The following is a 14,624-nucleotide window of genomic DNA, read 5'->3' as shown; positions in this document are numbered from 1 at the left end:
GAACATCTCCCAGATCCATCCCAAACAACTCCAGGGCTCGGGGCCATCTCCATCCCAAACAACTCCAGGGCTCGGGAACATCTCCCAAACCCACCCCAAATGAGTCCAGAGCTCGGGGACATCTCCCAGACCCATCCCAAATGAGTCCAGAGCTCGGGGACATCTCCCAGACCCATCCCAAATGAGTCCAGAGCTCAGGAACATCTCCCAAACCCACCCCAAATGAGTCCAGAGCTCAGGAACATCTCCCAGACCCATCCCAAATGGGTCCAGAGCTCAGGAACATCTCCCAAACGACTCCAGGGCTCGGGGCCACCCCCAGCCCACCCCCGCGGCAGCAGAGCCCGCTGCCCCCGGCCTGGCCAGCCCTTACCTCCGTGGCTGGGCACTGCCATGCTGTTGGCCAGCTGGAAGAGGCGCTGCTGCTGCTGCTGCTGCTCCTCGAAGGTGCCGTGCTCGTTGAGGGCCGACATCATGCGCCTGTAGTGCTCCTCCGGGGTCATCTGCGCCACCTCCTCCAGCGCCGGCGTCTGCGACGTCTCTGGGGAGCACAAACACGCTCAGCCTCGGGGCAGCGGGGCAGCTGGGAGCCGGGGTCCCTCTGCTGCAGGGCCGGGGCTCTGCGCACAGGGCTGGTTTTGTAGGAAATATCCGAGGGGATGCGCTGTGCCAAGGGAAGTCAGGCTGGGCATCGGGAAGAAGTTTTTTACAGAATGGATGATAAAGTTTTTTACAGAAAGGGTGATAAAGTGTTTCACAGAAAGGTGAGAAAGTTCTGGAATGGCTGCCCGGGGAGGTGGTGGAGTCACCATCCCAGCCTGGGTGTGGCACTGGGTGCCAGGGTTGAGTTCAGGGGTTGGGGCTGGGTTGGGTCCATGGTCTTTAAGGTCTCTTCCAACCTGGTGATTCTGAGAATTTGGGGAAATTCTGTGAATTTGGGGGAATTTTGGGAATTCCCAGGAACCGGGGAGGTGGTGGAGTCACCATCCCTGGTGCCAGGGTTGAGTTCAGGGGTTGGGGCTGGGTTGGACTCCATGCTCTTGAAGGTCTCTCCCACCCCAGTGATTCTGGGATTCCATGTCAAAGTTAACTGGCCAGCAATGCAGTGAAACCCAGTTCACTGGTTGGGAAGGGCTGCTGAATTTGCCTGTCAGATTTTCTCTCTCTAGATACGTTCACATATTCTCTTCACTGATTTTTCCGGGGCAGATCTCTTGTTTTTGCAGGTGTAGGCCGTTTTTTCCTCTACAAGAACAGTCTTCTAACTGCTTTTCATTCCACTCATTTTTCCTTGTAAGAACTTACAAGCCTGTTGGTCATTCAGAATTCAACAGAGCAAGGCCTGACAGGGCTGACATGGAGCCAAGGGACAGTGCTGCCACCCACCCAAGGGACAGAGCTGCCACCCACCTGCCCAGCCCTCAGAAGGACACCTCAGAGCAGGCTGTTTCCCCTCTGGAGCCGTGCCCGAGCAGCCTGGGGGCACCCCGGCACCCCTCCCTGCCCGTGGAACGCCCGCAGCTCCGGGAGCAGGAGGGATCCCAGCCCGGCAGCCGGGGAGGGAGAGCCACAGGGGGTTTGTGTTTACTGGAAGCTCTCAGTAATTACTGCTCCCCGCCTCGGCTGCTCCAACACTATTTTATCTCGCATCTTTCCCACAGGCAAAGCCTTTTCATTACTCTGAGAGGAGCTCCCCGGCGCAGGGGAAGGGGGGTGGCAGGGCTGGCAGTCGCAGGAGCGCCGCCGGGGGGTGACAGGGGCCGGGGGGTGACAGGGCCACCCTCGTGTGCGCCCCAGTTCCTGCCGCAGGACTCACGGGGGTGGCACTCGTCACAGCACGGCCCGGGAAATGCTGCTGGGAGGGGCTGGGGGTCTCTGCCACGGGGGAGAGAAGGGCTCCCACCAGGAAAGGGGAGAGTGGAGCAGCAGGAACAGCCCGGGACACACAGGGGATGCGAAGAGAGGCAGCTCAGGGACTGCTGCTGCCTTTGTCTGACACCCAACCCACGGGGCCGGGCCTTTGGGGGATGAAATTCCACAGGCTGTAATGAAACCACCACCCCCTCCCCAAAATATGGGAGGGAAACATCCTCATCATCATCATCATCTCATCACCTCATCATCATCTCATCACCTCATCATCATCCCAATAGTAATAAAAGATAACAATAATAAAATATAATAATAAATAACAACGAGTAATGTGTAACTATAATAACTATAATTATTATAGTAATTATAGTGGTAGAAATAATAATAGTAATAGTAATAATAATAATAATAATAATAACAATAATAATAATAATTAGTAGTAGTAGAGTCTGAGCTGCACAACATTTCAACACCCAAGGGCTGCATCCCTGGCTCCCAAGTGCAAAAGGGAAATGACTCCAGCTCAGCTCAGCCCTGCAGCAGGGCAGGGCTCTCCCTCAGCTCTGCCCTGCAGGCTCAGCTGGTGCCCCAGTGACACCAGCTGGTGCCCCAGTGACACCAGCAGGGTGACATCCTCACCCTGCTGCCTCAGCCGGGACCAGGAGCGGGGCTCCCACCCTGCCCTGGGCCCCCCAGCCCCAACACCCAGACCCCAAGGGCAGGGGCTGCTTTGGGAACAGCCGTGCTGTGCCTGCTCCCTCAATCCACCCCAGACCTGCAGGACACCCCTGGAAGCAGCAGGGGAGGGAGGAGAGGGCAGAATTCCCTTCCAGGTCTCCTTCCCAGCAGGGAGGATTCCCTCCTCCTCCTCCTCCTCCTCCAGGGATGCAGAAGCTCACTGTTTCAGTTCCCTCCTGATGCTCTTACCCAAAGGTCTCAGGAGCAAAGCCACAGACCTGATTTAGAAAAACACTGATTTTTTTTTCTCCCCCCACAGCTGTGTCATTAGAGCAAAAAAAGGGAGGGGGGAGGGGATTTAATAACACTTAATTACCATAAACTCCATCGGATCAGCCGCAGAGCAGATTTCAGGTGCAGGGAGGGGAGGGAGAATGGGGGTGGCGAGGGGAGGCTAAGAGGAAGGAGGAATCCAGGGAAAGGCTGGATTTCCACGCTTAAAACTTGGAAGATTTCACATGACTCAGCCAGCAGTAATTCCAGCTTTGCTGGAGCTTTGCTGTCTGCTTTTGTCATTACCAGGGGTAATGCGGGAGACTGATCTCGCCAAATCTCCCGCAGCCGCCAGGTGTGAAATGGACTCTGGCACAGCCCCGGGGAGGCAGAGCCAAGCCAGGCATCTGCCGGGCCCTCTGCAGCCCCAGCACACCCCCCTGAGCAGCCCAGCCCAGCCCTGCCCTCTCCCACCCTGTGCCAGGGAGCTCGGGCCCCTGGGCACTCAGGTCCTGCAGAGCCAAGGACATTTCCCTGCTGCACGGCCTCTCCAGGACATCCTGCCAGGCTCACCCTGCCCAGGCAATCCCAGAGAAGGCAGGAGCACCCAGCCTGCCCATCCTCCCCTCCCGTGCTCCAACAAACCCATGGCAGGCCAAGGTTCCCCTCGTTCAACCCCAAGCTGAGCTCAAGGACCTGCAGCAAACCCATCCCAGGGCCTGGCCAGCAGCTGCAGGGCTTTTTCCTGCCTGTGCCCACTCCTGCCACGTCCAGCAGCCTGGCTTTGGGGGGCAGTGATGCTGTCAGCAAGAACGGGGCCAAAACCTCACTTCTTCCCCTGGCCCGACTGGACAACTGCAAAGCCACCAGCATAGGGATGTCCCCCCAAAGGAGAGGGACAAACGGACAGAGGCTGGGTCTGAACTGCTCAGTCCAGCCCTGGTTCTGGGCTCATCTGTTAAGCACAGACCTTGCTTTGGTTTAAATGGTCCCCAGCAGCACAGAGAGGAGGATGGCAGCAGCAGCAGCAGCCTGCGAGCTCATCCCTACCCAGGGGGCAAGCCCAGATCCTTCCCTACATGTGTTTCCCAGCCCTCCATCCATCTTTTCCCAGCCCTCCATCCAGCCTGCTCTCCCATCATTCCATCCAGCCTTTCCCAGCCCTCCATCCTCCATCCAGCCTGCTCTCCCATCACTCCATCCAGCCTTTCCCAGCCCTCCATCCTCCATCCAGCCTGCTCTCCCATCATTCCATCCAGCCTGCTCTCCCAGCCCTCCATCCTCCATCCAGCCTGCTCTCCCACCTCCCCGAGGCTCCTACCAGACGGATTTTCCAGCTGCTCCAGCGGGAACCAGAACGCTCTTCCCGATTTTCCCTTTCCCATCCTCCAGCCACCTTCCAGACTCCAGGCGCTGGGGAAGCAGCTCTGCAGCCAGGCAGGAGAGGTTTCCCTGGGGAAGCAGCTCTGCAGCCAGGCAGGAGAGGTTTCCCTGGGGAAGGAGCTCTGCAGCCAGGCAGGAGAGGTTTCCCTGGGGAAGCGTGTCCCCCTGCCCTGCCAGCCCGGCCCTGGCTCCCGGAACGTTCTGCTCTGCTTGGCAGCGGCGGCGCGGCCCCGTTCCCCCAGACAGGGCTCCCTTTTGATCTCCAGAGCGAGCTCTGGGGAGGGGGCAGGGCAGGCACGGAGGCTGCTTCCCTCTGGAAGGGTTTCCAGCCCTACAGGTGGTTTTTCACTCAGCCAGGGAGCAGCAGTGGTTTCCTTGGCCGCCTCTGCTCCCCTCGCCACGCCAGGAGCGGCCACGGCAGCGCGAGCGGAGCCACGGGGTCACTGCTCCTCTTCCAGAGCCTCCTCCTCCAGAGCCTCCCCTTCCAGAGCCAGAGCTGCTCCCAGGGCCAGTGTGGGATGGAGAGGGGCAGATCCTGCCCTGGATGCCTGGGATGGAGAGGGGCAGATCCTGCTGGGATGGAGGGGGCAGATCCTGCCCTCAGTGTCTGGATGGAGAGGGGCAGATCCTGCCCTCGGTGGCTGGGATGGAGAGGGGCAGATCCTGCTGGGATGGAGAGGGGCAGATCCTGCCCTCAGTATCTGGGATGGAGAGGGGCAGATCCTGCTGGGATATCTGGGATGGAGAGGAGCAGATCCTGCCCTGGATGTCTGGGATGGAGAGGGGCAGATCCTGCCCTCAATGTCTGGGATGGAGAGGGGCAGGTCGTGCCTGGGATGTCTGGGATGGAGAGGAGCAGATCCTGCCCTGAATCTCTGGGATGGAGAGGGGCAGATCCTGCCCTCAATGTCTGGGATGGAGAGGGGCAGATCCTGCTGGGATGTCTGGGATGGAGAGGAGCAGATCCTGCCCTGAATCTCTGGGATGGAGACAGGCAGATCCTGCTGGGATGGAGGGTGCAGGTCCTGTCTGGGATGGAGAGGGCAGGTTGTGCCTGGGATGTAGGGTGCAGGTCCTGCCTGGAGCCCATCACCACCCCAGGGATGCAGGAGGTGCAGGAGCAGCACCTCCACGAGGCACAGGCCCTCCAGGCTGTGGGATCCTGAATTCCAGCCAGCCCTTGCTTCCCTTCCCGCTCCCAAATCCCCAGGTGCACTCTGGGCCCCAGCCAAAGCCCCACAGTGCCCAGCAGCAGCTCCCAAAGCCCAGGTGAGCATCCACCAGGGCCCATCCCACTTGGGAATGGTTTGCCACACAAGCTGGACCCTCCTGCTCCCCAGCAGAGCTGGGAACACGGGGACTGTGTTTGCCCCATGGCATCCAGGGCACAGGGATGCTGCTGGAGTCAGCAGGATGGGAGTTCTGTCACTGCTGGGGTTGGGACACAAACCTTGGGGGCAGCCCCTCCTGTCACCCCCTTTTCAGAGCAGCCCCAAAGCACAGAAACCTCAGCTCCTCACCATTCCCATGCAATTCCAGCATCAGCACAGCCTGGGCTAAAATTCCTCAGCTCCTCACCATTCCGACAGAATTCCAGCATCAGCACAGCCTGGGCTAAAATTCCTGCACAGCCCTGGAGGGAACAGGGGCTCCCCAAGGATTCAATAAAAACCAGGGAGATCAGCAAAAGCCCCAGCTCTGCATTTCCATTCTGCCTCACCTCAAAGCGGGAGTAGAAAACAAAACTTTGTTCAGGGCTCCCTGGGAACCCCTCTGCTAAAAAGCTGGGGAAATCCCTGAAACTCTGGGAGCCAAGGGGCAGGATTCAGATGCTGAGAGCTTCCTGCAAAGCCAAGGGCTCCTCACCCTGCCCTCAGCCCACAAAAGCAAAGGTGGGAAGGCCAAAGGAAAGGAACAGAATGACATCACCTGAGCCCATGCCAAAAACACCCACCTGTGCCAGCTCAGGAACGTTTTTAGGATGAACCCAAAGCAATCCCTGGGTAAAGTTCAGCCCGTTCCCAGCCAGGCCCCACAGGTTCTGCTCCCTGCATTCAGTTCTCAACCAGAAACTTGGAATTACGAGGGGCACAACCTCAGCAGGGACAGCAAAATATAAAATGTGTGTCCCAGGAGCCTCACGTCTCATGGAACAAATCTGTTCGTGAACCTGTGGGAGCATCACCTGGAACTCACCTGCACAGCCAGCAGAAACATTCCAGGGGTAACAGGAATAGAGCAGGTGGGAAAAAAATCAAGGAAAACAAAGAGGAGCAGTTTAAAGGGTTCTCAGTAAAATCTGAGGCATTTCTGCTGTTAGGAAAGAGTTAATGGGCAGGAGAGGGTTACAGCAAAGAGAGGATTGAGTATTTTCTATAGAGTGAAAGCAGCACTCAAGGTCCTCCCAGAGAATTCTGCCTTCAGAGCATCATTTGGGCACAAGCAGGGAAGGAACAGGAACACTGTGTGCAGGCGGGATGCAGGACAGGTCCCCACAAAGCAGAGTACGAAGGATGTGGTCTAAGAAGGCTCCAGGACAAAGTGCTGCCCTTGGAGATTCCCTGGATGGGTCACGGGGAATCCAGCCCTGGCAGAGGCTCAGCTGGACTGCAAGCCCAGGGAGCAGGATCCAGCCTCACACAGCTGCTCTGCTTCGGGGGCTCAGTGCCCAGCAGTGCAGCTTTGGGCACAGGGATGGAGGTGGCTATCACTGACAGCTGATTAGTCTGATATTAACAACAAAGCCTTTAAGCAAACGGCCTGCAAAACCTCATTTACTCAGCCTGGAGACAAACTCATTAACTGCAGGCTCCATTAGCCAGCCCACTTTGCCAGTCGTAAAGAAAGTTTAAAAATCCTGTTTACAGGAAAAAACTGGAAGGCAAATCAAGTGATAAAAAAAAACCCCAAAAAAACCCCAAAACCAACAAAGCAAACCCTAAATAGAGAAGCCTTCTGCAGATTCCATCTCTATAGGAACAGTGCCATAAATGCATAAGAGAAAACTCAGCAGCCCCATTCTCCCTGACAGGCTCCTTTTTTCCCTTTAAAGGAGCAGATGCCAGCACGATAAGCCCGTGTGTACCTTTCATATTAAACATGTCATCGAGACATTTCTGCCTACAAAAGTAGGAACACCCCTAAAATCCACCTGGAAGGCTGCAGACTGCCTTTTTTCTTTTTCTTTTTTTTTTTTTTTTTTATCATCAAGCAATTACAGTAATTAAGAGGCAATCCCTCTCTCGCCCTGCAAGGCTCCCTCCGAGGAGATAAAGGAAAAGCAGAGCCTCCTCCTGCAGCCCCAGTGCCAGCCACAGCTCCCACCCCACAGCCCTCCCTCCTTAATTTCAATTAAGTTCCACTCAGGGGAAAGGAGAAGAAAGGGGAAGGGGATGGGGGAGGGAGAAGCAGCACTTACCCTTCGGGGACTCACTTCGGGCTTTCTTGCTCTCTAAAGGACACTCACTGCTGCTGTTGGGAGAACATACTCTTCTCTTGCCTAAAATTTCATCTGGGAGAGAGATGAGAGAGCTGAGTGTCAGAGAAGGCTGCACTTTCCTCTTTGCAGGAGCGACCAGAGAGACTTTGGTATTTTGCTGCTCTCTCTCTCACACAGGCACACACACACACACAGATATTACCAGCAGAGAGAAAAAAATGAAAGTAAGAAAAATCATCATCTTGAGAGCCTTGATCTGCTTTCCTAATCACGCAGCCCAAAAGCACATAATGACTATTCATACTCTGATCAATGCAACGTTTTCCAGCCATAAATTCTGAATCCAGTTGATTTCCTTACTGAGTTTCATCATTTGCTCTGGTGCCTTTTGTCCCCCCGGTGTTTCCACTCCTTTCATGCCCTGATGCAAAGCAACTAGGGGAGAGGAAGGGGAGGAAAAAAACAACACAGGGAAAAAAAAAAAAAAAAGAAAAAAAAAAGGCACAACAGATCTCTGAATCTTCCTACCACAGTATCTCTGTCTCTCTCTCTCTCCCTCTGTCTCTCTCTCTCAATCTCTCCCCCTCCCTCCCCCCTCCTCCTTCAAAACCTCAAGGTCCTCAGCAATCTTCCCCCTCTGGATTGCACGGAAACACTCAAGCCTCTTGCATTACTGCAGCCCTCCGAAGCAACACCAAATCTCTAATCCACAATTACAGCGTCCCCGAGCAGATTTCCAATCAATATCCTCCCCTAATAACGCTGGGGAAACTGAAAGCATGATGGTGCATATGGGCAGGAAGGAAGAGCCTGTTTGTCACTGCAAGCATCAAATTCTCATCTATCAAGGGCTTGTTAAAGATGCAGCATCTTAAAAGAAAGGGGAAAAAATAATAATCATAAAAAAAAAAAAAAACCCTCGCGAACGAGCAGCACGTTTGAGTGAGAAAGGATTGGATGTGCCTGTGAGCCCAAACACTGCCAGGCTGCTGCAATGTGCCTGGAACGTGGGGGTTGAGGAAGGTTACAAACCCCCTCGCTCCTATTTATAACAACAACAACATTCTCGCTGTTCCAGGGGACATTTCCAGCCAAGCAACTGTCCCCGGCGCTCAGGATCACTCCCCGTCACCCGGGATCAGCCCAGCAGCCCAGGCTGCTGCCGCGGCAGGGATTCATCGGGGGATCAGAGCACAGGGCTGAGCAGGGCAGCCCCGGCAGGTGCCTCTGCCCAAGGAGCTCCGAGTGGCATTTCAAGGCTTTAAAGAGCACAGGCTGCCTCCAAACTCGGCTTGCCGCGACCCTGGCACCAAATGCCTGGACAGAACTGGCCCTGGGGGTCGGTGCAGAGGCTTGTGAGCAGAACGCAAAGGCAAGGCAGCACAGCAGAACAGAGGGGCTGGGGAGAGCCAGGGAAGGACGGGAGCACTGCCGGAGCTCTCTCAGCACTCTCATCCCAGCTGCCTGTCCACGCAATGGGAATTTTCTCACTCCTCCTGCCTCAGTTTACCCCTGACAACACTGCTGCACAGCCACTGTCGGCTTCCCCAGCTCGGGGGTAGCGGGGAGCACACCCAGAGCCCCCCAGCTGCCTCCCCCTGGAACGCTCCATCCCTCACGCCGATTTTCCTGGAAGCTTTTCCCTGATCCTGCAAGCCCTCAGCGCTGGAGGCCAAGATCACACATCCTGCTCCTCCTCAGGACTGCTCCCAGCCAGGATTTGTGGCTTTGGAACAACTCGAGTCCCTGTGCTCTGCTCGCCCCTCCCAGCCCGGGCTGCAGGCAGAGGAGTCTCCATGGAAAAGAGCTGGTGACAGAAGCACGGGGTCCATGTGACAGCAGTTGGAATGCGAGCACTGAAGATTCCTTGGTTTCACAGCTCTGCCAAGGCACCTCGTTCCCCCCAGCCCTGCTTCCCTCCCGCTGTTCGCTGTTCCTCTCCCACCCCCGGGCCCATCTGCCAGCAGACACTGCTCGGGGCCCTGCTGTTCCCAGCCATTCCCAGATATTCCCAGTTTTCCCAGACATTCCTTGCTATTCCCAGACATTCCCAGTTTTCCCAGCCATTCCCTGCCATTCCCAGATATCCCCAGCCATTCCCAGATATCCCTGTGCCATTCCCTGCTATTCCCAGCCCATTCCCATATATCCCCAGCCATTCCCTGCTCATTCCCAGCCACCCCTGTGCCATTCCCTGCTATTCCCATATATTCCCAGCCCATTCCCATATATCCCCAGCCATTCCCTGCTATTCCCAGCCCATTCCCTGCTATTCCCAGCCCATTCCCATATATCCCCAGCCATTCCCTGCTATTCCCAGCCCATTCCTATACATTCCCAGCCCTACCCACACACCAGCAGCCCCATCTCCCTCCCAGCTGGCTGCAGGGCAGGACCAGGATCCCGCAGGACTCTGCCCTGGCACCGGCTCCCCGTGCCCCAGCAGCCCCCAGAGCCCTCAGGCGAGCAGCCAGGGGTGACAGCTGGCACCGGCAGAGTCCTGCAGGGTCCTGCAGTCCCACTCTCTGTGGAGAGATCCCACTTTTATCCCCAGGGGACCCTCCCAGCCCCCCAGGTTCACTGAGTCCCACGCGCTGAGGCTGCATTCGGGCTGCCCCCCTGCAGCTCTTCTGTGACATCTCAGAATTTCCTCTTTATTATTTATTTCTTCAGTTAAGGCAAAGCCCTGCAGTGTGGCAGAGACGCCTCTGGCCCCAGAAGTGTGGGGACTAAATCAACAGGAGATACAGTGAGCAAGGAAAAGGGAATAAAGAGCAGCAGCAAGACCATCACAAAGATGTAACGACCAAGCCCAAAGGTACTGAGCAGGAGCAAGCACAGGACTGAACCCCAGTTTTCTGAGTCCCAGCTCAGTGTTTTAAGAGGTCAAACCCCATCTCTGCTTCCTGAGCTGCAGAGGAAGGTCCCAATCGCTTCAACGACTCAATTATCTGCCAGCTCCAGGGTACAACCTCACAGCGAGGTGTTGGAGCTCCAGCACCCATCCTCTCCTGCTCACCACCTCAGCCCAGCTCTGCCAGCCCAGCTCCACCTGCCCGGCCCCTCCACAGGACCCTGCCCTCCCCTTCCAGCCCTGCATCTGCACCTGGCAGCCACCCTGAACCGAGGGGCACCGAGAGGGGAGCGGCCAGCGGCCATCTCCCCTGACTGCAGCAGCAGCAGCAGCAAAACCAGATCTGCTTTGCAGATGAGCTGGCAGAGCAGCTCCGGGTGCCTCAGCACCCTCCCAGAGACAGGCTGTGCGTTCAGTGCCCCGCTGCTCATCGAGCACAAAGCCCCGAGGCTGGTTTTGCCCAGCCCGTGCACCTGCACAAGGCAACGTCCACCTGGAAGGATTTGGGGCTTTGTTCCCCGAATTCCCGCTTCTGCCTCCTCTCCCCTGCCTTCCTGCAGAGCACTGCGGCTGAAAGGGAGCCAAATCAGGGCAGTTTTTAATATTACAGCTGAAAATGAAAGACATTATCAGCAGAACTGTAGAGTTATGAAGCCAGGCCAGGCAATAACAGCAGGGAGGGGGGCTGGGGGAAGCCCCAGGCAAACTGAGCACCCACTGCCACCAGCACAGCACAGCCCTGAGCTCCAAACCCCTCAGCCAGGCCTCCCACACAGGTCCCCAGATCCCCCAGCACATCCCAGGCTCCTGCTGGCCGGCCAAGGCAGCACAGCGAGTGACCCAGGGGGAGCATTTGGAGACCAAGTGGAACATTTCCCCCAAAGCTGCAGCACTCAGAGTGAACTTTCTTCCTCCCCTCTTTCAGGGCAGGTCCAGCACTCACCTGCTGCACTCCTGCAGGGGGCATGGGGACAGGGCTGGCAGCACTGCAGCAGGGCTGCCCCTCTGTGCCCTGCCCAGGCACCAGCCAGGCTCTGCAGCAGCAGGAGAAAGGACGTGGGCACGGCCCCAGGAGCAGCTGGCGTGGCAGCCAGCCCGGGGGGTTATTCTGTCTCCTGCCCTGCTCTAATCCTCAGCCTCCCCACACTCAGCAGAGCTGCCTGGCTTAAGAGTCATCCTCACCAACACATCTAAGAAGCCCAAGCCTCCTGATCAGCTTTCAGGAGAGGACTTGGGAGCCTAAGTCTGGGGAGATTAGAAACCCTATCCCCAGGATCCCCAAAGACACAGGGGCATTATCCCTGTGCACAGGGAATCTGCACCAAGGACACTCCTGGGGGGAGCTGAGCAGGGGGGTCACCTGGAGAAGGGAAATCAAGGAGGTTTCTGCTGAAGGGGCTACAAAGGGTCCCAGCTTCGGCCCAGGGACTGCACCCAATTCCTCTGCACTGTGCTCCTGCTCCAGCACAATGGGAAGGGATGGAGACCTATCTCACGCTCTCCATCCCAGCCCTGGGGCTGCTCTGGAAGCTTCTTGGACCACGAAGTCCTGAGTAAACAGAGAACAGAGCCAACTTCCACGGGAAACCACCCAGGCTGGGCCAGCCAACATCCAACGAGACCAGAGCCCCTCTCCCACCTCCCTTCCCATCATTTTAAGAGAGGGAAAAACATCCTCCCTGGCTCCTAACTGCAGCCCGAGGATGACAATCCCCACTGGCCAGTCTGAGATGCCTTGGCAGCCTCTCCCCTTCTCCTTTGGCAGGGACAGCTCCCAGCAGAGGAGCTGCTGAGCCCAGCCCAGCCACTCCTCCTGTCCCTGTGCCCGACACCACAGCCTTGGGGACACCCTGGGGACTCCCTTTCCCAGCCACGGGCTTTTGTGAGGAGCTGCCCCAGCTTGCTGGGGCTCAGCAGGTCCAGAGCTGCTCCCAACAAAAGCTGGGAGAGGAGGATCCGTCCACGGGCACCGGCCCTGGCCAGCAGGAATCCCCAGAACAAAGGCAGGGGAAGCACAAGGTCATGGGAAGAACAGGCCACGATTTAACTGGGGGCAACAGGAATGGGGGGAAAAATTACTGGGGAAGCTGGGGGCAGGGGAGCAGCCAGCTTCTGGGATCTGGGATCCTGGAACAATCCCAGAGCAGGGCAGCTCCCGGGGCAGGAGAGCTCCAGCAAGGAAGGAGGGTACAGGGGTTACTGCACAGGGAATGGCAAAGCAGCTGCAAAAGAAAGGCAGCAATCCCCTGGCAGCAGGGCAGCAGTGGTGCTGGGGCACGGCAGGAGCAGCTCCAGCCTCAGTTACTGCCCTGGCTTATCTCCCCTCACCTCTGTCTGCCTGGGGAGGCCACTGAGATCCAGCAGAGCAGCCCTGGAAGCCCTGGCAGCAGGGCAGGGGGGCTCTGCTGCCTCAGGACTGTGCCCAGCACAGCCAGGCTGGCTGCAAACCCTCCCTCAGCACCCCCCTGCCCCAGGAGACTCCTGCAAACAGAAAGGAAAGCAGGGAACAAAGGGGAGGGAAGGATGGGACAGGGGAATGGCTCTACAAAGCAAGGAGGACTCACTGCTGAGTGATCCAAGGGGTTTCTCCTTCCTGCTCACTTTTGGAGGACTCTGGCTCAGCCTGGCTGTGCAGTCACTGCCCCCCGCAGCACAGGAGGGCTCCAAGGAGAGCCAGAGATCAGCACTCTGATCTCAGTGCACCCCAAAGGCTGGCTCGGGGTCCCCAACCCCTCCCCAGACGCTGGTTCAGCAGAGCTCCCAGGAAAGAGGGGGTGAGCAGGATTCCCAGGGGATGCCACACCAGCCAGCCCTCCCTGGGCACGGGAAGCAGCCTGGATCCCCCTGCTCAGCTCCACAGGAGCATCTGCCTCTCCTCCCACCATCCTCAGGATCCTGCTGCCTCCCACCTCCTCACACTGCACCCCCCCAGCTGGAACCAAGCACCTGAAGGGCACGTCCAGCATTCCAGGGCCAAGGAGTGACACAGAGGGAGGTGCAGGTGGTGCTGGAGCCATCCTGCTGCCTGCCTGCAACGAGGCTGCTTATTAGGGAAGGTGCTCCAGCATCCCCCTGGCTCCCAGGTTCCTACAAAATTCATTTTTACAGCATGCACCAAAGCCACAGAAAGGTGGTAAATATTCATAGTATGAAAAACGCTCATGGAAAGGATATACTGCACTTAAGAGAGAGATGTGAATTAATTTTATGTGCTGCAGAGAGGCTTTTTAGCAATCACAAACTTGTGAATCTCAACTTTCTTTTAGAAAAGATTTAAAGAACGCAGCTGGGAGAGTGGGCTGGAAGTCCAGGCCTTTCGGAGGCTCATTTTCCTGCCTGGAAAGGAGCAGGTTCCAGTGGGAAACGCAGGAGGAGGGGAAGTTTGACAAACCAGAGACCTAGGCACAGAGAGATCATGAATTCCCCACCCCTGGCAGTGCCCAAGGCCAGGCTGGACAGGGCTTGGAGCAGCCTGGGGCAGTGGAAGGTGTCCCTGCCATGGCAGGGAGGCACTGGGTGGCATTTAATTCCCTGGGTGGCGTTTAATTCCCTTCCCACCAGTCAGGGATGCTGTGAGCACAAACCCCTTGGGCAAAGCTGGCTTGGCCCCATGGCCCTCAGCCCTGGGGATGTCACCTGGCACCAAGGACAGCAGCCCTGTCCCCCTGCAGGCTCCTGGGGTGGCCTCAGGAGCCAGCAGAGCTGCTCCAGCTCCCTGGCTGCTCCTTGCAGAGCCCTTCCTCAGCACAGGCCAGCGATTCCCAGCAGAGCTGCTGGTGGGGCTGGACCCCCTTAGCACCATTTAAATGTCCAATTGCACTCATTCAGCCCCTGAAAAAAACGCTGCTCCTCCAGCCCGTGACAGCTTTGACAGCCAGACTCCTTAATTCCTTTTTCTTATTCCCTTAATCTGTCATCTTTATCAGGCTGGGGAAGTGCCAGGCAGCAAGCAGGAGCCCCGGCCCCGATCAATCTCCACATTACAGCTGACAGAATGGTGCTAATAACTTATTGATCTCATGTTTGCCAAGCCCCAGTGGGGCTGAAAGGCTCCCATTGATTGGCTCGAGGGAAGGAGCCTCTCAGCTGAGAGCAGAGCGGAAAACCTTCAAATTGTCTTCTTCC

At 57.1% G+C, this 14,624-nt stretch overlaps 1 protein-coding gene across 4 annotated transcripts in view; it reads right to left on the bottom strand.

The window, feature by feature from the left end:
• The window catches only part of SAMD11 (sterile alpha motif domain containing 11), an 81,640-nt gene that overhangs the window by 20,882 nt on the left and 46,134 nt on the right, over nucleotides 1-14,624 (bottom strand). For all 4 annotated transcript variants that reach the window (XM_038159853.1, XM_038159854.1, XM_038159855.1 and 1 more), the window contains 2 exons: nucleotides 7,625-7,717; nucleotides 374-541 (listed from right to left, as the gene is read on the bottom strand). In XM_038159853.1, the coding sequence (XP_038015781.1) occupies nucleotides 374-541; nucleotides 7,625-7,717 (261 nt within the window). The remainder of the gene's footprint in view (nucleotides 1-373; nucleotides 542-7,624; nucleotides 7,718-14,624) is intronic.

This window comes from Motacilla alba, chromosome 21 (assembly GCF_015832195.1).
Source record: "Motacilla alba alba isolate MOTALB_02 chromosome 21, Motacilla_alba_V1.0_pri, whole genome shotgun sequence".
NCBI classification, from domain to species: domain Eukaryota; kingdom Metazoa; phylum Chordata; class Aves; order Passeriformes; family Motacillidae; genus Motacilla; species Motacilla alba.
The sequence above is the reverse complement of the archived record's forward strand: the minus strand, read 5'-3'. Positions and strand labels throughout refer to the sequence as shown.